General features: G+C 40.9%; 2 protein-coding genes, 1 long non-coding RNA gene and 1 other non-coding gene across 4 annotated transcripts; 3 read left to right on the top strand and 1 right to left on the bottom strand.

Annotated features, from left to right (window-relative positions):
- The first annotated feature begins 978 nt into the window (after positions 1-978).
- Trnar-acg lies at positions 979-1,051 on the top strand. Its single transcript has one exon. It is a non-coding gene; the product is annotated as a tRNA-Arg (tRNA).
- A 922-nt stretch (positions 1,052-1,973) lies between these two features.
- On the top strand, positions 1,974-3,193 carry LOC116918151. Its single transcript, XM_032923764.2, has 4 exons — positions 1,974-2,128; positions 2,192-2,501; positions 2,558-2,669; positions 2,731-3,193. Exons 1-4 carry the CDS (start codon positions 2,053-2,055, stop codon positions 3,001-3,003), a joined length of 771 nt encoding a protein of 256 aa, XP_032779655.2. The 5' UTR covers positions 1,974-2,052; the 3' UTR covers positions 3,004-3,193.
- Positions 3,194-4,880: 1,687 nt separating this feature from the next.
- Positions 4,881-6,859, bottom strand: LOC123468033 (mRNA-capping enzyme-like). The gene is made up of 7 exons (XM_045167731.1): positions 6,675-6,859; positions 6,526-6,617; positions 5,690-6,221; positions 5,441-5,626; positions 5,286-5,383; positions 5,031-5,221; positions 4,881-4,961 (listed from the first exon to the last, which is right to left on the bottom strand). Exons 2-7 carry the CDS (start codon positions 6,612-6,614, stop codon positions 4,882-4,884), a joined length of 1,176 nt encoding a protein of 391 aa, XP_045023666.1. The 5' UTR covers positions 6,615-6,617; positions 6,675-6,859; the 3' UTR covers position 4,881.
- Positions 6,860-13,001: 6,142 nt separating this feature from the next.
- LOC123468043 lies at positions 13,002-13,616 on the top strand. Its single transcript, XR_006642070.1, has 2 exons — positions 13,002-13,362; positions 13,442-13,616. It is a non-coding gene; the product is annotated as an uncharacterized LOC123468043 (long non-coding RNA).
- Positions 13,617-24,316: the final 10,700 nt, after the last annotated feature.

Raw genomic sequence — 24,316 nt, 5'->3', positions numbered from 1 at the left:
TTGTAACCTGTCAGTACATTACCAGTTGATGATTGGATTGCGGTGCGGGCAGCTATAAATCAAGACGTCTCGTCGACTGGAAATATCCCTCTCGACTCGTCACACTAACAGGCAAGCACGGCTACACTTATAAAGGAGGGCCATCACGTTAGATGGTTAGGCAAATCATCCTGGACTAATTGTCACTTAATATTTAATCTAATAGATGAGATATGGTCAACAATATTGATGTGTCAAGTGTTATATTACCTAGAATTGTAGGGTGTCTAACTGTACCTACTTGCGGAGACGATCTACTTTCACCAGGTCTAACGTAATAATTGGTTTGGCCTAGAGTACGATTCTGTTGGTAGAGACCCATAATCCAGGCGGGTATCAATAGCAGGTCCATCTGAAATCATGAAAGTATAACAACAAAATCCGAATTTTGGTTGCATCCCATCGTTTAAACGCTCATATACCTGAACAGCATAGCTCTCTTTAAAACAAACGTAACCATTACTATTAGAATCTATACGTCACTCGTAAACTCGACAGTGTAATTATAAGCTTAAGCGATTCTCACGAGCCCATAATCCACAGCGACCCCAAGTGTCACATAATTGGGCTGTACATAACTGTACATAGTGCAATTATGGCGAAGCAGCGAATAATTGTGTGTCGTTCTTTGCATAATCGGTGGCCTGAGAAAAAAGAGACGGCAAAAACGAATGATGGGTATAGACTTGTCAAATCCAAGGCTTCGTCTGTTCTTGGCTATCGTCATGGATCGCTAATTACTTTTTCAAGGCTTTTTCTTTTCATTATTCTCTCTACCGTACCTATTCGATGGTGGAAATGGTGAAACACGGTGGAGAAGGCTGGGAGCTCAAATTTCATTCTTTTATCGTACCCTTCCCATTGGCAACTTGTAGGTGAAAGAGGTATAACATTACCTGACTTGAATTTTAAAGTCCTAGAGTTTTGTTGATCCAACAAGGTCCTGTGGCCCAATGGATAAGGCGCTTGCCTACGGAGCAAGAGATTCCAGGTTCGATCCCTGGTAGGATCATGAAATTAACTAATATTTTCTTGATGCGTTTCCCAGTTTAAAATGCTTTAGAATCAGACGCCTCAAACCAATCTAAATTGATGAATTGGATATATAATATGTTATAACGCAACAACCAATGTCTCTGCAAACTCGTTCACAAAACTTGGCGAAAAGTTCCAGAGACGAGAATTGATTGTTTATTAGCGTGACACAAACTTCAAAGAAAAAAAAGCATGTCTTGATTAAATAAGTAATACAATCAGTCCCCCGTAAATAAACAATTCAAAGAGGCGAAGATCGCGTGCCGCTTTCAATAGTATTAATAAGAAGAATAACATGCCAAAAATAAATTTGTCTTTTATTGCAGATTGTTTTATTGTATATTCGATTCATAAACTGCTGTATACTGACGACCAACAGGCATTAATAGCCTCTATTTCACATTATTAAAAGACAAACTATAAGATTCAAAATTCAGACAAGGCTTTGCAATTGTATAGGAATATAAAAAAAAAAATTTATCTTTAAATATAAACTACTCGGTATGGAATAAGCCGTGGAACTTTACGGAAGAGTTATTCGATATACTACTGCCCAAACATTTTGATTGATCGAAGGCGTAACTTCAATCAAGTCCACTATACTTCAGGTCGAGTTGCTATAGAATCGTTGGACGAGCACTACAATAACGAATGGTATATGTATGGTTTCCATTTTTCACTGTCATATGGACGCACGCCATGCACTATACACAGATAAGAAAAGCTCCATATATTACATGTATGATTTCAAAATAGGAATGGCTGATGCTCAGTACACGCCCCACGTCATTGATTTCTATTCGGATTGGATATGTTTACACTCGCGGAACAAACTGAAACTGTTCCCCGCTTCAAAAATGAAAATGAACGAGAAGTTTGTTCGCAGTGCTTTCAGGTATTGTATAGACGTATTGTCTTGTAGTTTGCAAAAGTTTCGAAACTACAGAGGTAGTTCAGCTTTCTTGAGTTCAGTGAAAGATGGAGAAAGCCGACTATGTGAACGGGCCTAAAAGGCAATTGAGAGCTCGACAACAAATTCAAGATGAAGATGAAGGTAATCATATTAAACATTAACACCACAAGTTGAATATACCGATTTAAATGAATTACGGTAAAGCCATCGAGAAGACAGTGAAAATGTTCAGCTTGGAAAACGCGGCTGATCGTGTCTTCCATCGCAAAAAGAAAGTGGCTGGCGAATTCGATGACGAACAAGTCGATGGGGACGGACACAAACAGATTGACAATCGCAATCAGCTGGCCGTTTTACCAAGCGATTTCGATGACAATGCCGAGTTCACAGGTGAGGAGATGGAAGATTGGCTAAAGAAACTTCACATCCGGACGCAACATCTCGTAGGTAAAGTAACAGTCACAGGAATGAGTCGGTTGGCAGCCACCAATAACGTCGCCACGGCTCTCACACGGTCAGTTTAATGCATAGCATTTCTTTCAATATTCATATTAAATTTTGATTATCAAGCTTCAAAGGGAAATATCGAATCGATACGAACAAAGATGAGTCGAACGAAGACAATTCGTTCACTGGAACAGATCGAACGTTACCTGCAACAGGGACAACACCCATCCAAACGGTATATGCTTTTCAAATGCCACTTGATTGAGAAAGACTTGATTGTTGTGTGAATTGAATAGCCTAAGGTAATCGAGAAAGAAAGTCCAAGTACAGAGGAAGCCGTGCGATCAAAGAAGATGTCAAAGCAATCCACAGAACACAGAGTACCGAAACGTAAGGACAATTCTTCCGGCTCTAAGGTGGTGGTCGTTAGCAGTCACATCCGTAAAGCAACGAGGACATCGATTCCGGCCGGATCTGCAGTCTCCAGCACCGATGCCGTTCGTAAGACGACTAAAGTGAAAATTACTAAAAGCGTACGATCTATTCCCATTAAATCAAAGATTCACTAATCAATTGTTGAGTCCTATTTATAATTCAAGACTTAACTGTGGTTGTTGCGTTGCTTGTTGATGTTCACTCACCTCGGTGCTGGCCCTGCTTTTAATTGATCAATTTATTCATCGTCAGTATATATTGGATTTCAGAATGTTATCCGTAGTTTGTAATCTCCTCGTGAAATAAAACAATCTACCAAATAAACTTGTCTTCCAAATATTTAAAAATTATAAATAGGTAGTCAACCTATCCTTTATAGAAAATATAGAGGATCCGTACGCGACCCAGGGAAAACGGCTATTTCCCGTTGATATACAAAGAAGAAATGCACATTGTATGAAATTTCAGGTTTGTTTGGCTATACCTGGCGCACCGATTAACCTACATACGTTCCCTCTGCACAACTTTGAAGTCAATGGCTGATTATGGCAACCATATATCCGTCTAGTTTTGTTACAAAGGGCCTCGTTAAATTCCCTAGATTGCGTTTGTGCGTGATGCTTCCGTTTCGATAACCGATTTAATGTTTCATGTCATCACTCCAGCTGTTTACCTTGTATTGATTGTGACAGGTAAAAGAACGTTTACCTTTCAGGATTTCTAATACATCCTTATTTTTTTAAATTCACTAATTGATGTTCTTAAACTTAAATGAAATCAAGAATAATTCGACCGATATTTTATTGAAACATAATCATTGGACAAAAAGGGAAGTCAATTTCCGCATTCTCTCCTACACCATTTCCACTCTAAATCCATTCTATTGTCCGGGTCCGTCTCAGTCTCGTTTTCGACGTTAACAACTTTATTAAACTTTCGCCCGAGTATCGCTTTCTCCAGTGCTTTAACACAGGGCAACAACTGCCTTTGTTGCGATGGGAGTAAGTTACAGTCATCATCGTGTTCGTTGACTAATATCGTTGACAAAAAGAGGCACAGTTGTTGGCTGGAGTGCTTGATATCTGCATCGAAGCGTTTGATCAACCATTCGGCTGTGTCAGTTATCCAATCGTCGGGCACTCCTGGAACTCTTCTCTTGAAAATGGCAGCCATTAGTTGGATGGCGTTATTCTTCTTGTCAACGTCAGACAGTGTGTTGAGCTCTTTCACGATGATCTGGAACAGTCGGTGGCCAAGACTTTGTGTCCAGGAGGTCTGACTTTCAATCAGTCGATGAAAGAGATGGGCCAACAGGTGGGTCTTTGAAGGATCTTCTAGGGCTTTGTTGACAATGATTTGCGTCAAATCTGCTTCTATCAGGTCCCGCTCGAGTCCATGATGACCGACAAGCACTTTGATATCGTTGATCACATTATCCAACAGCTCCGGTTGATTTTCCGTCAACGAGTTCACGAGAAGGTTGATTTTGTTCCACCATTCGATTCGGGAAATGAGAGGTCGTGCATCCGCTTCGTTCAGGCCCTTCTTCGACAGAGAATCCATTACGGATTGTATGCTTTTTCCTTTGCCTGACTTCAGTTCTGGTAATCCTCCGAGTATCAGTTTGATTTTGGAGTGGTAGAAAATAAACCGACCAAACAAACACATACTGCATAAACCGATAAAAAGGAGGAGGGCGAAACATGAAAAGAGTATGGAAATGGCAAAGAAAATGAACGTGAAAATGAAGCTGAAAAGGGAAATTATTTCATTGAAAAACATTTTGATTCGAGGTTGTTTTTGAGCAGAATCAGTATAAATCGCTGTTCCGACCTATATGAGATTGCCGGCCATGCGACTCTTGGTAACCCCCAAAGCCAGCAGTTTAAGTCTTTCATTATTAACGACTGTATTGTTTTCCAGATTAAGATACGATTAAAGGGATGCCTTATTCAATTACCGACATATTTCAACTGATATTATTGTTCAAACTTTGAAAATTTTGTTTTTGTTCAATCAAATCCTCTGCATTGGTCCAGAGTTGTCAAGAGCAAATGACGCGATACCGGGTGTTCTTCGGCATGGATCTTCCCTACATTCAGAGAAATGGAACCAATATTACAAATTTACTGGTTTCATTAAGAACAACGTCAAAACATACCTAATAATGCATTCCTTCCATTTGGATGGTTGCGGTCGAGACGTTCTTTAACGAAAACCCAATGATGATCTTCATAGCGACAATCTATAATGCAGCCGTCTAGCTTTCGAATTTCATCCGTAAGCGGAATCGTTTCCCATTTCATTTCTGTCCTGTTAGGGCCACCAACAAGTAGATCGGCTTCTTTCGGCCTGCAATATAAAAATAATCATGTAAGAGTTTACCTGTTTAAACAAAACTAACATTGTCTCTTACTCTTTCACCCCTTTTGGAATTCTTAGACGAAAACTGCATAAGTGAATCTCATTTTCTATCCACTGAAAGATGTCGTGGTTGGTTCCACAGACGTAACCCTTTCGATATGAAACGTATTACTATACCATCAAGATATGAATATATTTGAAACTTACCTTCCTTCGCGGGAAGAAAATGAATGAGCGCATTGGATATTTGAAGCGCTCTTCGAATCCACTGTTCAAATAATTCTCGGTTTGATAAGCTTCAAAGTATTCGACTATGTCTAGGGTGAACGCCTCCTTTTGGTTGGACTCCTTGCTGTTTTTCAAAGCGTACAATCGTGGTTTCATGATTTCTTCCTATTCAGTGATATAAGAATAAGATTAAGAGTTGGATAATTATTTCACTGTAAATTAACTTACCTTGACAAAACCAATACGTTCGACAATGTTCATGTCTGTTAGGTCTAAGCCCTTGCACCGAATTGCATCCCGAATTACAAATGTCAACTTCTCCGGACTGTCTTCTCCACCGCTACATTTGTCATCAAATTTCGCTTTACATAAGTCACCGTCCAGGACAGTATCAGTGATGGATCGACCATCGAATGATACCATGTTGACGGCATGATCCTCATCTACGCGGAAGATGTGTTGCGTCATGTTTTCTAGAAACATTTCGCCGGAAGAGTCGACGTAAAGAAGGAAACGCGGTCCAGTTGGTTTAGGAGCCACGACATAGTTGCCGGACGTGAGATCGGAAATGTTTTCCGCCGATAGTGAAACGGGCCAATTTGCTGGGAAGAAGTCTACGGGTCCTTTAGAAAAGCGACCCAAACGCACCTGGAGTTCTCGCACTTGGTCGAAATCTGTCAACAGATGGATGCCTTCTACGTCTTGTCCATCATAAAATTTCGTATCCAGATCGATCCGTGTAAAAATACTCTTTGGCTTCCTAATCAAAAGAAAATCGACTACTAGAGAAGATGTTGTAGATTAAAAAAAAACACTATAACAAATGAAAATGTTACTATGTTTTTGCTTTTCAGCTCGAGTTTTATGGAAACATGCCTTTAGCACCAGTCACAAGGCCAATAACGTCATCGGAGACTGACATCAAATTACACAGAATTCCTTGCTACAGTAGCACATATCTCCTTTCAAAATACTAAAACTAACGACTGAACAAGTCTCTTATGTTGTATGAAACGAATCAAGTTATATGTGACACGGTGAAAACAATTAAACAAACAATTTACTTTAACGTTTGCGGGCGACAGTTTCTCGAATCGGGAATACGCCAATTGGTTGTTTGGCTGCGATTTGCCCATGGCCGCCTGCGTTCCATTTCCTAACGTTTCCAATCGTGAACTCAGAATAAAACGCAACTCTTACTTTATTAACTAACCTGGACTCAAGTTTACGCAACCTCTGAGTATAGTTTAAAGATAAGGTTGATTTGCAGTTCCCGATATTGGTCAGATGATTATCAATTAACACTTACTCCGTCCGAGTTCGAAATTCGACTGACCGTCGAACGCCTTCGCATCGGAAAGGAGACGCTTACAGCCACAAGAGACGAAGGCAAATGTCGACTAGTCGTTTGAAACGACATTGCATCACAGATATCAGAGTGGGAAAAACAAACCAAGGGCAAGCAAACATAATAATCTTTTTTTATGAATCGTTTAGCAGGTGCTGTGTAATGGTTCGTGGGAAAGCGTCTTTCAGAGTTTAAGATTCAGAGGGATGCTAGCAGAACTGTTTAGAGTCAGTCTCTTGGGACAAGACAGATGTTGAAAATGGCCGGTGGTAAGAACGCTTTACCACTCCCTTACATTATACCGATTACACACAGGCATCGGTGTGTGTGTCTCCTGCAACTCTCAGGCATCTGATAAATCTGGAACAAAAGGACTTTTGCAATGCCTTTCTGCGTTGTTTTCCCCAATGTTTAACGAAATCCTGATGGTGTCAAATCGTACGAGTATAATATCCGGTTTAATTTGTCTCGAATATGGCTCAAGTTCCAAACGAAGAGCTGTGTTGTGTCGCGGTGATGTAACAGCAACGTCATAGAAAATTCTTGAAGGAAATGCAACTTAAACTTTGTCCACCTTTTCTCCAGGCGTTTGCAAAGGGTAGGGTAAGATAAATAGTTTGAGCTCCCGATCTCCTCCGCCATTTCCCCTACTCTCTTGCGTTTTATGTACACTGAAGATAATGCAAATCTACTGGATATGAACTCAAATTTACGTAAATTCGTGACTCGTTGAAAGATAAGGCTGATAAGCAGATCCCGGTATTTGTCAGCTAATTATCAAGTAACACTCGATCGCTCCGAGTTTGAAATTCGACTGACCGTCGAGCGCCTTCGCATCGAAAATAAAATGCTAAAAGCCCCAAGAGACGAAGGCAAATGTCGACTAAACGTTTCAACCACATTGCGACACAAATATCACAGTGGGCAAAACAAACCAATGGGCAAATACAATAATCTTTTTACAGGATCGTTAAGCGGTTGCTGTGTTGGTTCGTGGGAAAGCGTCTTTCGCAGTTTAAGATTCAGAGGGATGCTAGAAAAACTGTTAACAGAAAGTCTCTTGGGACAAGACCCTGATGTGGAAGATGGCCGGTGGTATCGTGAGAATCCTTAACAATTCCCTTACAATATACCAATTGCACATGGAAAGCTGTGTGTGTTTTCTCCGTAGTGTCGATTAGCATGAAATAGCTGCAGAGATCTTCTTGCATCTTGTAATCGTTAAATGCTGATAGATGTCGTCGACCGGGAGGACAAGAAGTGCATAGCACTATACCTTCGTGTAAATTAAATCTAGAATTGTGAAAAAAAATGATGGTGAAAACGAGCCGCGTTCATCGGTGGCTATTGCAGGTGCGTGCGACGATCCGCTGCCGAGATTGGCGTGTATGTTTATAAATTTTTTTTTTTTTTTCTTGGAAAATGGAGCAGTGAGGCACTGGTTAATTACTTGACCCCCAGCTGACCTTCTTTCCTTCTTGTATTTTTTTATGTTTTTTATCATGACGGGTTGGGCACCGTTCGATGCGTTGGCTCACGCTGATTCCGGCAGTATGAATTTAAGCGCTAGCAACGGTACCGTTCGGGAGTTATGATTTTTTTTGTCCGTTCAGACCTATTCCCCGACTCCCAAAAGTGCCTGGCTCGTCTATCCCCTTGCGTCCAACCCCCATGGGATTTTTTCTATCAAAATATTTTTTCGGTCACCAATGATCACGAAACCGGTATCATTGGATCCGGTTTGTCGAGCTCGTTCCGATGGTGAAGGTCCCGCCGTGATCGGATACACCGTTCGGCCGCAAACGATTTTTAAAGCTCGAAAAATGATGATGGGCCTCTACCTGCCAATTCTAGGAATTCGACGTCAAAAACGCAACCGCGTTCGGAATTAATTTTCAAAAATTCATAGCGGCTAAACGGTGCGTCGGATCGCGAAAATTTTTCGACAGCTAAGATCGCGTGACTGCGTTCTATCCAGCGGTACCCGATGAGGAGCCGTGCGACCGCTCCTTCCGGTAGCTGACTCAGCCGGTTTCGGCATGTCTGATTTTCACGCGGATTTCACGGTCCAGCTGCTCCTGCCCGGCTTAATTTGTCATTTTCTCATTCGTAGTGCGATCCGAGTTGACGTACACAAGTTATTCACGGTCAAACATGGCGACAGTGCGCTAAAATTTCAGCGGAAAAAGGCCTGTTTCCTGGAATTTTATAAACGGTTCTTAGGAATTTTACCGCCTTTTTTCCGCCGAATTTCTCCGGAACCCGGTTTTGGTCTGGCTGCAGCTCCTTTCCCTCCTCTTCCCTCCCCCTTGTCCCTCCCCCTTGCCTCCCCCTTATATTTCCTCCTCTTTTTTTTTCCTCATGTATGCTTTTTTTTGTGCCCGTATTGTAAATTTTCGGGCATAAATCCGGTAATACCTTCGGTAATATTAAAATACTAAAGTATTTCAATATTTACACTCAGGGACAAGACGTGCATAGCACTATACCTTCGTGTAAATTAAATGTAGAATTGTGAAACAAAATGATGGTGAAAACGAGCCGCGTTCATCAGTGGCTATTGCAGGTGCGTTCGACGATCCGCTGCTGAGATTGGCGTGTATGTTTGTAAATTTTTCTTTCGTTTTCTTGGAAAATGGAGCAGTGAGGCGCTGGTTAATTACTTGACCTCAAGCTGACCTTCTTTCCTTCTTGTATTTTTTATATATTTTTAATCATGACGGGTTGGGCACCATTCGATGCGTTGGCTCACGCTGATTCTGGCAGTATGAATGTCAGCGCTAGCAACGGTACCGTTCGGGAGTTATGATTTATTTTGCCCGTTCACACCAATTCCCCGACTCCCACAAGTGCCTGGCTCGTCTGTCCCATTGCGTCCAACCCCCATGGGATTTTTTCTATCAAAATATTTTTTCGGTCACGAATGATCACGAAACCGGTATCATTGGATGCGGCTCGTCGAGCTCGTTCCGATGGTGAAGGTCCCGCCGTGATCGGATACACCGTTCGGCCGCAAACGATTTTTAAAGCTCGAAAAATGATGATGGGCCTCTACCTGCCAATTCTAGGAATTCGACGTCAAAAGCGCAGCCGCGTTCGGAATTAATTTTCAAAAATTCATAGCGGCTGAACGGTGCGTCAGATCGCGAAAATTTTTCGACAGCTTCCATCGCGTGATTGCGCTCTATCCAGCGGTACCCGATGAGGAGCCGTGCGACCGCTCCTTCCGGTAGCTGACTCGGCCGGTTTCGGCATGTCTGATTTTCACGCGGATTTCACGGTCCAGCTGCTCCTGCCCGGCTTAATATGTCATTTTCCCATTCGTAGGGCGATCCGATTTGACGTACAAAAGTTATTCACGGTCAAACATGGCGACAGTGCGCTAAAATTTCAGCGGAAAAAGGCCCGTTTCCCCGAATTTTATAAACGGTTCTTATGAATTTTGCCGCCTTTTTTCCGCCGAATTTCTCCGGAACCCGGTTTTGGTCTGGGTGCAGCTCCTTTCCCTCCTCGTCCCTCCCCCTTGTCCCTCCCCCTTGCCTCCCCCTTATCTTTCCTCCTCTTTTTTTTGTGCCCGTATTGTAAATTAATCGGGCATAAATCCGGTAATACCTTCGGTAATATTAAAATACTAAAGTATTTCAATATTTACACTCAGGGACAAGACGTGCATAGCACAATACCTTCGTGTAAATTAAATCTGGAATTGTGAAACAAAATGATGGTGAAAACGAGCCGCGTTCATTGGTGGCTGTTGAAGGTGCGTGCGACGATCCGCTGCCGAGATTGGCGTGCATGTTTGTAAACTTTTGTTTGGTTTTCTTGGAAAATGGAGCAGTTAGGCCCTGGTTCATTGCTTGACCCCTCGCTGACCTTCTTCCCTTCTTGTATTTTTAGATGTTTTTTAATCATGACGGGTTGGGCACCGTTCGATGCGTTGGCTCACGCTGATTCCGGCAGTATGAATGTCAGCGCTAGCAACGGTACCGTTCGGGAGTTATGATTTATTTTGCCCGTTCACACCAATTCCCCGACTCCCACAAGTGCCTGGCTCGTCTATCCCATTGCGTCCAACCCCCATGGGATTTTTTTCTATCCAAATATTTTTTCGGTCACGAATGATCACGAAACCGGTATCATTGGATGCGGCTCGTCGAGCTCGTTCCGATGGTGAAGGTCCCGCCGTGATCGGATACACCGTTCGGCCGCAAACGATTTTTAAAGCTCGAAAAATGATGATGGGCCTCTACCTGCCAATTCTAGGAATTCGACGTCAAAAGCGCAGCCGCGTTCGGAATTAATTTTCAAAAATTCATAGCGGCTGAACGGTGCGTCAGATCGCGAAAATTTTTCGACAGCTGAGATCGCGTGATTGCGCTCTATCCAGCGGTACCCGATGAGGAGCCGTGCGACCGCTCCTTCCGGTAGCTGACTCGGCCGGTTTCGGCATGTCCGATTTTCACGCGGATTTCACGGTCCAGCTGCTCCTGCCCGGCTTAATTTGTCATTTTCCCATTCGTAGGGCGATCCGAGTTCACGTACACAAGTTATTCACGGTCAAACATGGCGACAGTGCGCTAAAATTTCAGCGGAAAAAAGCCCGTTTCCCGGAATTTTGTAAACGGTTCTTATGAATTTTGCCGCCTTTTTTCCGCCGAATTTCTCCGGAACCCGGTTTTTGGTCTGGGTGCAGCTCCTTTCCCTCCTCGTCCCTCCCCCTTGTCCCTCCCCCTTGCCTCCCCCCTTATCTTTCCTCCTCTTTTTTTGTGCCCGTATTGTAAATTAATCGGGCATAAATCCGGTAATACCTTCGGTAATATTAAAATACTAAAGTATTTCAATATTTACACTCAGGGACAAGACGTGCATAGCACAATACCTTCGTGTAAATTAAATCTGGAATTGTGAAACAAAATGATGGTGAAAACGAGCCGCGTTCATCAGTGGCTATTGCAGGTGCGTTCGACGATCCGCTGCTGAGATTGGCGTGTATGTTTGTAAATTTTTCTTTCGTTTTCTTGGAAAATGGAGCAGTGAGGCGCTGGTTAATTACTTGACCCCAAGCTGACCTTCTTTCCTTCTTGTATTTTTTATATTTTTTAATCATGACGGGTTGGACACCGTTCGATGCGTTGGCTCACGCTGATTCCGTCAGTATGAATGTCAGTGCTAGCAACGGTACCGTTCGGGAGTTATGATTTATTTTGCTCGTTCACACCAATTCCCCGACTCCCACAAGTGCCTGGCTCGTCTATCCCATTGCGTCCAACCCCCATGTGATTTTTTCTATCAAAATATTTTTTCGGTCACGAATGATCACGAAACCGGTATCATTGGATGCGGCTCGTCGAGGTCGTTCCGATGGTGAAGGTCCCGCCGTGATCGGATACACCGTTCGGCCGCAGACGATTTTTAAAGCTCGAAAAATGATGATGGGCCTCTACCTGCCAATTCTAGGAATTCGACGTCAAAAGCGCAGCCGCGTTCGGAATTGATTTTCAAAAATTCATAGCGGCTGAACGGTGCGTCGGATCGCGAAAATTTTTCGACAGCTTCCATCGCGTGATTGCGCTCTATCCAGCGGTACCCGATGAGGAGCCGTGCGACCGCTCCTTCCGGTAGCTGACTCGGCCGGTTTCGGCATGTCTGATTTTCACGCGGATTTCACGGTCCAGCTGCTCCTGCCCGGCTTAATATGTCATTTTCCCATTCGTAGGGCGATCCGATTTGACGTACACAAGTTATTCACGGTCAAACATGGCGACAGTGCGCTAAAATTTCAGCGGAAAAAGGCCCGTTTCCCCGAATTTTATAAACGGTTCTTATGAATTTTGCCGCCTTTTTTCCGCCGAATTTCTCCGGAACCCGGTTTTGGTCTGGGTGCAGCTCCTTTCCCTCCTCGTCCCTCCCCCTTGTCCCTCCCCCTTGCCTCCCCCTTATCTTTCCTCCTCTTTTTTTTGTGCCCGTATTGTAAATTAATCGGGCATAAATCCGGTAATACCTTCGGTAATATTAAAATACTAAAGTATTTCAATATTTACACTCAGGGATAATTATATTCTTATATCATCATGTTCATCATGATCTCAAATTCATATATTATGTTTCCCTCGTACAAAACGTGTTTTAAATACTCTTTTTTACTTTTTCAGCTTTTTTGTTTTTTTAGATAAACTGACCTGAGAGTTTGGTACCTTTCAAACAGGCATAATTTAAATCTAATTAATTGTATCTGAGATTTTTTTACCAGATTTTTTTACTAACAGGGTTTGTACAACTTCAATCTGGATAAAAGTAGATTGAATTCTAATAGATTGAACTCCTTCTATATTTACTGCAGGAGCTCTCACTTTTTGCCGTAGTAAAACTGTTGGCAACTGGTCTTGTAAATCTGAACAGGGTAGAAGTTCTTTGGCGTCCTATAACAAATCACCTGCTTGAAGTCATCATTCACCCACTTAACCGCTTGAGAGAATGGGGAATAGATGTCATTACTACGTTAGTTAGATCAGTAATTCAATATGATTATTCTACCCCTTTAAAAGAAAACCAGGTAACTCTCCGAAACAGTTGGGCTATTTGTGTTTAGGCAGTTGAAGAATAGTGAACTCTATCCCTTATTAATTTTACAGAGATTGAAGACGTTGTTAATATCACCATTAAATGAGCTGTCTAGTACCAGTTTTGCAGACGTGCAGCAAAAGCAAGTTGATTGTGTGCTCCATTTGCTGCACAGCTCTGGTGACATAATCTCTTTTGGATGGCCCTTGTTTCTAAATATCATAGGAGCTATCAACAATTCTCAAGGGTAACAATCAAAGTATTTATCATGTTATACCAATTACTTTATCACATTGTTTTATTTTATTTAGTAAATTGTCTTTAAAGTAACTGAAACAATTTATATAGTTTATTGTGTGTTGTGGACAATAAACGATGCATTTTCATTTTCATAAATCAATTGTTTTTTACTTTAAATTTACTATTTTTTAATGCATGACAGCAATGGATAAAATTTTTATGACTCAATTTTTAATTTTTAATTTGAGCCACAATTAAAATACATTGTTTCTGTTTGCCTATCGTGTTTTGTCATGCTTAAGTCTAGAGAGATTGGATATTGGTTACCTGCACTGCCATAAAAGATTTCGATTTAGGTTTTAATTGTAGATTGCATTTATATTTGAATTAGGCGCGTAATTAAAATGGCCGCCATAATGGGTGTAAGGAAGGGGTTACTATTATTGTAATTTATAGTACCAAAACTATGGTTATCTAAGTAAAATTTTACACTAAAACATTTTGGAGGTGAGCAGAGTTCCTTCCACATCCGGGCACGCACCACTACACGGACAGTTCACACCTCTTCCTAACAAAAAGGCGGTCACTCAATCCGAGCATAAAAATGATGGTAGGGGAGAGTGGGGGCAATTTATACACTTTTGGGTTTTTTGTATTTCTTGAAAAAAAAACTAAAAAGTTCAATATAAAAATTATATAGAGTTGTAGCCTATTATCTCAGCTACTAAACGATATTTTTTGTTATGAGAAAAGATTAATTTTAATAGTAGTAAATTGTAAAAAACTGAGGTCGCTTCGAGTATTTCAATTGCCATGGTAGCAGGGCAATTGAAACGGTGTGTCGACGCAATTGCAACGTGGGTTTTCCCATAAGGAAGCTTCTTCATACCCACATAAAATGAAAATCACGATATCTCAGCAGCCACAACTGCTAGTGTGATCAAATTTTACCATTAGGTACATTGCGATATATAGATTTTTAAAATATGCTTAAAGTAGATCGTAATTTAGTTTAAAATATTTAAATAATTAAATTTAAAAAAAACCATTAAGCAACATGCTTTTTAAAATAAATTCCAAACAGCGAATACAAGTATTATAGTTGTGTTAACATGATGATTTACATTTGTTTAAATGAATTACGTCAAATACTTGCAAAAAAAATGCAACCACTCGCAGACAGGGAATATAAACAAAGTGTTTCAACTTTCAATTGCCCTGCAATAGGGTCATCGTTACATCTAATTATTTAAAATTATTTAAGAGTGCAGGGAAAAATTAAATGAAATTAAATTGTAGAAAAATGAATTGCAAATCATCTGAAACTAATTTTATTACTAAAACGCAGCGTTTTAGGGGTTAAAACAAAAAAATTGAAAACGCAAATTTAACAGACGGAGAACAAAAAACAGTTTTTTCGAGATATCTTAAAAAGTTTTGAATAAAAAAACTCGTAAATTTTTCTAAACTTGTAAACCCCCTCATTCTATTAACCCTAATTTTTCCAAGAAAATTCCTCTTATACGGCGAGAGAAACAATTTTTGTTTCAATTGCCCTGTGTCTCAATTGCCCCCACTCTCCTCTACTTCCATCACCCTCTTCCACACAAAAATACACACTACAACATTTACACTGCTCATATGGAAAAAAAGCTTTGTGCGACTGCGTACGCCGGTGCGGAAGGTCTTCGTTGTACAGAAGACCAGTTGCTGCAACAGCAGCACAGCACTCATCCCCTAAATCAAATAAATCAAATCATCATGATTTCATATTCATACATCATGCTTCCCTAGTACAAAACGTGTTTTAAATACTCTTTCCGAGTCTTTAGTCTCTTCCGATCCGAGTTGAACTCGGATCACAAGGTGCCCCGAACACCAAGTGACGCCTTATCCAACTCACCCATCCGCCCCAGAATCTATAAATTCCATCGTTCTCTTCACGAGCAGTCGGCCCTTTTCTAAAAGTAATATTTTTTTTATACGTGTAGGTGCCACTGGCCATGGCTTGTTGCCACTGGTTACAGTTTACGGGCCGCCATAGTAGGGGCCCTTACACACCGTTAAAAGTAATATTCTTGTTCATTTTAAATGACAGCAGGCCGCCATTAAAAACGAAAATGACAACAAACGAAAAAAACAAACAATTGCCGATTCAAATGCGACGGCGGCTGCTGAGATTTCGGGGGTAGGGACTAGGGGCCTACCCACCACTGCGTGGCTTGAAAGAATGGTCACATGACCATCCCACTGAGCCAATGAAAACCCTGGAAATGGTGCCGTTTTCTGGTACGGACCTCTCCGTACGTACGTGGAGACCATGTTGTTTGTTAGATGGAATAGGGCTCGGCCCCACGACGATCGGGTACGATTTTGGTCGAACCGCGCGGTTCCTTTTTTAAAAAAGGCAGACCGGTGCGGTTCGGTTTATCAATTTTTGGGAACCGATCGCACCGCGGTTTCCGCGGTTTTACCGCAGTTTGTTGGGTCACACCGCGGTTCTTACGGGTCACACCACGGTTTTTCCTAAAACCGCGGCAGTTTGCACAAGTTTACACAAGTTTTACACAGTTTATACAACAGTATAAGTCGTAAATTATGTAAATAACCAGTTGTATTTTTGCCCACATCATTACAACAATTTTCTGAATCATCGTTCGTCAATGTTTTCAATATCGAATTCAGTCAGATTGTGGGAACGTGAATCAATTTCGTTGATCAAACCGGCTTTAAACCAGAAGCGCAGGCAGATGAGGGCTTCAACAGTCTCGGGATTAAGGCTCATCCTAGCAATTCCAAAATAATCTTTTCCAGTGCTGAACGCCCTCTCACTGCCTGCACTAGTGGCTGGAATAGCCTACTTAACATATCTCTAGCCATGTTTGATAATTTAGGCCATTACAGCAATGCCTGACAGCCTGACCTGGCTCAATTAAGTCAATTAGTCAAAGTTTGAAGTTCAACTCAGGTCCCACCTGGCAACCATTGGTGCCACTTTACGCTCAACGCGATTTGATTGGTTGATTAGAAATTTCCGTCAAATTAAAAAAAAAAAATCAAAATGGTGGCGGTTCGCACCGGTTTGACCGAATTCCAAACCGAGAACCGCACCGAAGTAAAACACGGCTAAACCGAACCGACGGTTTGGTGATTTTTGGCTGGCAAACCGCGGTTCGCCCCGATCGAAAACGATCGGGGCCGAGCCCTAGATGGATCTCCTAAGGCTTCTTAAACGTTTTAGCTGGGAATTCTTAAAGTTCTGAATGATGATGGAGAACCTGTCGAGCAATGCGATTAAAGATAATTTGAGATTAATTGACTGTTAGTGCCTATTTAAGTTCTTTCTTTTTTTTGTCCAAACTGCAAAATTGCCAGGATTTTAGGTGATGAACCGCTGGGGATGCGCGCGTGTAGCAACCACGGCGCCACCACGGCCTCCGCCACTTCAGCTGGCCACTTTACCTTGGAGTCTACCCTATCGCTTCGTCGCACACACTTACTGACGACTGACGAGAGTGAAGAAACACAGATTGAAAGAAATATAAACATTTTTTATTGTTTTTTAATGAATACGATTCAAACCGCTTTACCAACGCCAAAAACTGTTTTAAAAAAAGGCGCAAAAAGAGGAAAAAAAATATGAATAGAATGAATTCATTTTCCCATCTCCTAGTCCCCTCCCAAAAAAAAATTAAAAAAGAAAACCAGAGTATAGGCGTGTAATTTGTTTTTTTTTTTATTTATACACCTACATGGTGCCTGTACTGTTTTTGTTGCTTTTCTTTCCTTTTTTCTTATTCTGGTCTTATTTATTTTATTTTAAAGTGTAATTTTCTCATAAGTGGAGCGAGCACACCATTTCGCTCAGTTTTACGATACTCATTATTTTTTCTGGTTTTGGTTGCGCCTTTTATCATGTTTTTTAATTTTTTCCCCTTTTTATATTTAGTGCCTAAACCAGCGTAAGTAGACTGGTTGCCATGTCATCACTCAAGTCCGACCACGGACCCACCGTACTCATTTGGGTGCTCTATACTCTCCACATCATTACCTGTATCTCTATAAATATATAATGGATAGAGACTTAGAAGAGGCGTGAGTCAAATAGTGGGCACGCAAGCAGGTTGCTTGGTTGCCAGCCTTTTTATTTTTCCATATATTCATCGCTTGTAAATACACCTGCGCTTTGGAGCAGATCCTCTTCTTTTATCTAGCTGTTTCCGCTTTTTTCGCCAGACTCTATTGTTCTGCTTCACACAATGTGTTTCGTGTCTCTTGGCGAGTCTTTTCAACTCAATTCACATGGGAACATTAATTTGTTTGTCTTTCATTTTTCCTTCTTTTAGTCTCTTGACCGCCAAAGGTTTTCAGTATGGCAAGCCAAATGTATGGAAAGCCAAACGTACCGACCAAATCAAATGATGATCCGCGCGCGACCGTAATGATAATTTTCGAATCGATGATACACTTTTGAACTTGATGATATCTCTGTCGCCTAAGGGGTGTCTGCAGCTCACAGAAAGGAATCCTGCTAGCTCTACGCCAGAACACCACCGCTATTGTTTTGTGGAGCCGTCAAGCAGAACGAAGCCGGCAGCAATATACTAGTCCAAAAGCGTGAAATAAAGTTCTTGTTTTGTCAACTTGTTTTGTCAAAATGAAATTTTATTTTTTCCAATAATAGAATGATAACAACCCATAGCGGTGGACATTATACATATTATATAACGTTATACATTATACAAGAGTAATATTTAAGAGAGATTTTCCAAACAGGGAGAATTCGGAACAGAATAAATGCGTTTTTCAATGAGGTAACAACAAAAATAAAATGAAAGCAGGAACCATATTTTTGAACCGTGGTCATGTCAAGTGCGATTCTAGGTAGCGTCTCCTCCATAATTGAACGACTCGATTAAAGACAAAATCCGCATAAACATAGGTGAATCACTGACGTAGAGGTAAGGAAACCAGCCATCGGAGGAAGGTGACGGAAGAATACACAAGTTTTCCTTACCTCAACGTCAGCGACCCTACAAGGTAGTAGGGTCGGTTACAAGGAATTTTGTAGCACATTCCTCAGTCCTTGCTGATAAAACTAAGACGGTAGAGACTCCAAGCACACGAATAGATAGCTCATTGGGCGGTTCCTTCTATTCCACGACTGAACTTCAATTTTGCACTCGAGTCATCACGTAACCTCCACTTCCATTCAGCCCCATCAAACTATACACTTGTAAGAAAGCTCTTTTCCTTTGGTGATCCAATTGAATCCAGAAGCGAACCCATAAATAGAATTTCCATTAAAGCGCGTTTGGAACTCCCATTCGAAGTAGCCTATACACACTCATCTCGAATCACATTCTTCCGGCTGCTTTCAATAGCAAGTCGAGATGTTGGCAAGCACTTTTAACGAATATAAGTGAAATACCAACACTCTCTTAATTTGCTCACAAGCTTGCAGGAATAAAACGATAAAAATATACACAAGCAAATGAAAGTGCTTACGCCGATAACGAATGTCTCCATTTATGGGATGATTGGGCTGACTGGAAGTGAAGGTTGCATGATGGCTCGAATGCAAAATTTAAATTTAGATATGGGGATAAAAGAAAGGCTTCAATGAGTTACCTATAGTCGTGTACTTAGAGTCTCTACAGTCTCAGTTTTATCATCATGGACTAAGAAATATGCTGCAAAGTTTTTGAAATGTAATTTCTTAGAGGATCTACGCACATGGCTGTGATGATGGCAAGATTGCATCAAGAAAAATAACTTAAACCTGCCAATAAGTGACTAGTACAATTTGTACTGAGAAAACTAAATCAGTCGAAGCTTCAGCCATGCTGTAGTTGCTCTGGTGTGTCAAAGTTAGGCAAAGTAAACTATGAGCAAATTCGGCGTTAACTATCCATAAATCATTTGAATCTACCAACCATTATCTTCCCAAGCTTTTAGGGTTCAAAATTGCATTGCTGTAAATTTTATCCCTGCCCTGCGATAGCTCGTCTGACAACATTATTACAAGATTTAGACAGAACAAATTATTGAAACGAATCAAAAATAGCGTAGTGTCCAGTCTTCACGAGTAACTGAATCAGTAGAGGCACCAGATATGCTGTAGTTAGCCAAGCATTAAATTGTTTTTCTTAATCCCAGACTGGATAACAACTTTGTATCCCAGCCATTTGCATTCTTCACTTCCCTTCGGACTATCAAACCCTAGATTAGAATGGCCGCTTTTCTACTGTAATAATTCAATGGAATCAATTGGCGCACCAATAACTATAGTTCCACACGCGTGGTAATGGAAAATTCTATTTATGAGTTTGCCACTGGGTTTCATTAGATCACCATGGAGGAAGAGATTGGCTTACAAGTGTTAGCTTTTGATTGGGCTGATTGGAAGTGAAGACTGCGTGATGGCTCGAATGCAAAATTTGAATCAGTCATGGTGGAAAGGAAACGCTTCAATGAGCTACCTAATCGTGTATTTGGGGTCTCTACAGTCTTCATTTTATCATCATGGACTGAGAAATGTGCTACAAAAATCCTGAAATGTGATTCTTAGAGGATCTAGTTCATATGGCTGTGATGATGACAAGATTGTATCATGGAAAATAACTAAAACCTGCCAATAAGTGAATAGTACAATTTGTACTGAGAAAACTGAGTCAGTTGAAGCTTAAGCCATGCTTTAGTTGGGCATTTAACTGTTGTTCCCATTCTCCAAATGGAAAAAAAATTGTGCTCAAGCCCTCCGCTCTAATTATCTAACCCTAGGCTGGTAAGGATGTTTTTCTCCCGTGGTATTTCACCGGAATCAACTAACGTACCCATAAAGGGAGACATTCGTTATCGGTGTATGCGCTTTCTTTCGCGTAGACAATCAATCCGAATCACATTCTTCTGGCTGCTGTAAGCAGGTGTCGAGATGCTGGCAAGCACTTTTAACGAATATAAGTGCAATACCATCACTCTCTCCACGTGACAACAACCTTGAAAGAATAAGGAGAGTGTATACGTGAATGTAAGCGCTTACGTTGATAACGAAGGTCTCTATTTACGGATAATATGCAAGTCGTTTCCAATGAATTACCACAGGTGAAAGGCGTCCTTACCCGACTAAAGTTTGATAATCAAAGTGAAGGGCTTGAATAAAAAATTTTATCCAGTTGGGGAATAGGAACAATAGTTGAATGCCTAACTACAGCATGGCTGAAGCCTCGACTAACTAAGTTTTCTCAGTAAAAATGGCACTACTTTCTTATTGGTAAATACCTGCCAATAAGTGAATAGTACAATTTGTACTGAGAAAACTGAGTCAGTTGAGGCTTAAGCCATGCTGTAGTTGGGCATTTAACTGTTGTTCCCATTCTCCAAATGGAAAAAAAATTGTGCTCAAGCCCCCCGCTCTAATTATCTAACCCTAGGCTGGTAAGGATGTTTTTCTCCCGTGGTATTTCACCGGAATCAACTAACGTACCCATAAAGGGAGACATTCGTTATCGGTGTATACGCTTTCTTTCGCGTATACAATCAATCCGAATCACATTCTTCTGGCTGCTGTAAGCAAGTGTCGAGATGCTGGCAAGCACTTTTAACGAATATAAGTGCAATACCATCACTCTCTCCACGTGACAACAACCTTGAAAGAATAAGGACGAATTAGAGTGTATACGCGAATGTAAACGCTTACGTTGACAACGAAGGTCTCTATTTACGGGTATGCAAGTCGTTTCCAATGAATTACCACAGGTGAAAGGCGTCCTTACAAGTCTAAAGTTTGATAATCAAAGTAAAGGGCTTGAATACAAAAATTTTATCCAGTTGGGGAATTGGAACAATAGTTGAATGCCTAACTACAGCATGGCTGAAGCCTCGACTGACTTAGTTTTCTCAGTACAAATTGTACTACTCACTTATTGGCAGGTTTTAGTTATTTTCCATGATACAATATTGTCATCATCACAGCCGTATGAACTAGATCCTCTAAGGAATCACATTTCAGGAACTTTGTAGCACATTTCTCAGTCCATGATGATAAAATGAAGACTGTAGAGACCCCAAATACACGATTAGGTAGCTCATTGAAGCGTTTCCTTTCCACCATGACTGATTCAAATTTTGTATTCGAGCCATCACGCAGTCTTCACTTCCATTCAGCCCAATCAAAAGCTAAGACTTGTAAGCCAATCTCTTCCTCCATGGTGATCTAATGAAACCCAGTGGCGAACTCATAAATAGAATTTTCCATTACCATGCGTGTGGAACTATAGTTATGGGTGCGCCAATCGATTCCATTGAATTATTACAGTAGAAAAGCGGCCTTTGTAATCTAGGGTTTGATAGTCCGAAGGAAAGTGAAGAATAAAAATGGCTGGGATACAAAGTTGTTATCCAGTCTGGGATTAGGAAAAACAATTTGATGCTTGGCTAACTACAGCATTATCTGGTGCCTCTTCAGATTCAGTTACTCGTGAAGACTGGACACTACGCTATTTTTGGTTCGTTTCAATAATTTCTTCTGTCTAAATCTTGTAATAATGTTGTAAGATGAGTGATCGCAGGGCAGGGATAAAATTTACAGCAATGCAATTTTGAACCCTCAAAGCTTGGGAAGATAATGGTTGGTAGATTCAAATGCTTTATGGCTATAGTTAACGCCGAACTTGCTCATAGTTTACTTTGCCTAACTTTGACACACCAGAGCAATCGTATAACAGTATGAAAATCCATTTTATTATGGCGTTTTAAAGTCGGGTGATGTTCTTTGACTTCTGAATTGTGTCTTTAGCACGCGTTCTTGCTGGTTTTCACGCCTGTTTGATTCAAATTTGGATGAGTCAAGTTTTGTATCGGAATCACGAAGGTTATTCTCATTTCCCCTTCCAACACAAACTTCACAGTTTAGTGTCTTTATTGCATTTCCTGATCGTCTAAGTTTTCACGTGGTAGGTTTTTGTCTTAGAACACCATAAATTCACAGTTTAGTGTCTTCATTAGAAGTCTTGATTCATCGCTGAAACACGTTGGTCTTCAGTTTCCCCCTTGATCATTAACTTCGCAGTTAATAAGCGTCTTCATTGGAAGTTTTACTCACTTCAGTTTTCTAAATGTTGAATCAGGTAGGTTTTCAATTTTTCCTTTGAACATCAACTTTCCAGTTGATTGTCCTCATCGGATTTCCTCGATTTTCTCAACGCTCAATCACGTAGATTTTCAGTTTGCCCTTTGAACACTTTAACTTCACAGTTTAGGCCCTTCATTGGATTTCCTGAACGCCTCAGTTTTCATGGCACTGAATCACGTAGGGTTTCGGTTTGTCTACGAACACCATAAATTCACAGTTTAGTGTCTTCATTAGAAGTCTTGATTGCCTCGGTGTTTTCATCGCTGAATCACGTAGGTTTCCGATTTTGCCTTTAGACACGAACTTCACAATATAAACTCTTCGTTGGTAAATAAAAGCTTTCCAAAATGTCATTTATCATTTGCTTCATCTTCTTGTTTGGTTGTCCAGTTTTCTTGAATATTTCAGCCATTATTGAAATTCGTTCTAGAATCAGCTGGATTGCTGCCATAAGGTTCATGATTTCATTCCTGATCTACTTACTCACGTTTGTTTCTTCCTGATTAAGTTTAGGGTTTACCGGCGGTACTGGATCCCAAACTTGTCTACAAATTAGACTGACTGTCTTCTGTGTATTTGTGGGACCTTTTTTGCATTCTTTGTTTGCTCATCAGTTTCTCGTTTTGCAATATTGAATCGATTCAAACAGAGAATTAAAGTCAATTCGTAATAAGTGAAACCAATTGACCCCAATTAATGCGATGGAATTGGTACACTTCCTACGAGGAAAAACGTTCAGTGGCAGGACGCATTTTTGGCCGGAATACTCCACGTTGACAAAGCATTTTCCTTTCACCCCTGTTTTTCGTCCGTTGGGAGTGATATAAACAAATTTAATTTTTTCTAGCTTTGGTTTTCCTAAAGCTTTCCATACACTCCGACCGATAGCAGATATTCCGGTGCCACTATCTACAATCATTTCTATGCCCACACCTTCCACATTTACTTTGATGGTAAAATTTGGACTGTTGCATAACGTTTTTGATTCCAATGCTAACTTCTTCATACTTTCAGTTTCTTCTCGAAAATCTACACTGAATGGATTTATAACCTTGTTCCAGTCCACGTTTAGACTAGAGAGCCAGCATCGCCCCATGACATTTGGCCATTCATATTTCGAAACGTTTGCTACTACCAGTAGCAAACGAGACATCCATTGGCCGTATTGCACATCAGCCATAAATGTGCCCATTAGCATGGTTGTATGGATACTAAAGGGGCCTATCACACCGAATTTGATAGGCTCCAAGCTAGGTTTCCCCAATTCCTTCCATTCATCTCTGGTTACAAATGAATGGTGAATACCAGAATGCATTTCCATAAGGAGGTCTACTCCATTAATCTTAAATACGAAAGATGGTCTTTTTTTTAAGATAATGGCTTCTGTTTGATTAAAATTTAACATTGCGGGAACATTCTCTTTTCTGTCAAGTTTATCCTCTGGAATGAGTATAGGATCCCAAATATGTTCACATAGTTGACACCTTTCTTTTGGATCTGGAAAAGGGGTTTTTTTATTAACTTCTCGTTTCTTTGCTTGCCGAATATCACTTCGTGTTTTGCAGTACTGAAT

The sequence above is a fragment of the Daphnia magna genome, unplaced genomic scaffold (assembly GCF_020631705.1).
Source record: "Daphnia magna isolate NIES unplaced genomic scaffold, ASM2063170v1.1 Dm_contigs270, whole genome shotgun sequence".
In the NCBI taxonomy this organism is placed as follows: domain Eukaryota; kingdom Metazoa; phylum Arthropoda; class Branchiopoda; order Diplostraca; family Daphniidae; genus Daphnia; species Daphnia magna.
This window is presented reverse-complemented; position numbering and strand designations above follow the sequence as displayed.

Bases quoted from the DNA above. Each gene is read 5' to 3' on its own strand.
- LOC116918151 (XM_032923764.2), top strand. From the start codon at position 2,053: ATGGAGAAAGCCGACTATGTGAACGGGCCTAAAAGGCAATTGAGAGCT. The intron at 2,129-2,191 runs GTAATCATATTA...ATTACGGTAAAG, and splicing joins AATTCAAGATGAAGATGAAG to CCATCGAGAAGACAGTGAAA. The intron at 2,670-2,730 runs GTATATGCTTTT...TGAATTGAATAG, and splicing joins GGACAACACCCATCCAAACG to CCTAAGGTAATCGAGAAAGA.
- LOC123468033 (XM_045167731.1), bottom strand. From the start codon at position 6,614: ATGGAACGCAGGCGGCCATGGGCAAATCGCAGCCAAACAACCAATTGG. The intron at 5,627-5,689 runs GTAAGTTAATTT...ATCACTGAATAG, and splicing joins AACGTATTGGTTTTGTCAAG to GAAGAAATCATGAAACCACG. The intron at 5,222-5,285 runs GTAAGAGACAAT...TTTATATTGCAG, and splicing joins ATTCCAAAAGGGGTGAAAGA to GCCGAAAGAAGCCGATCTAC.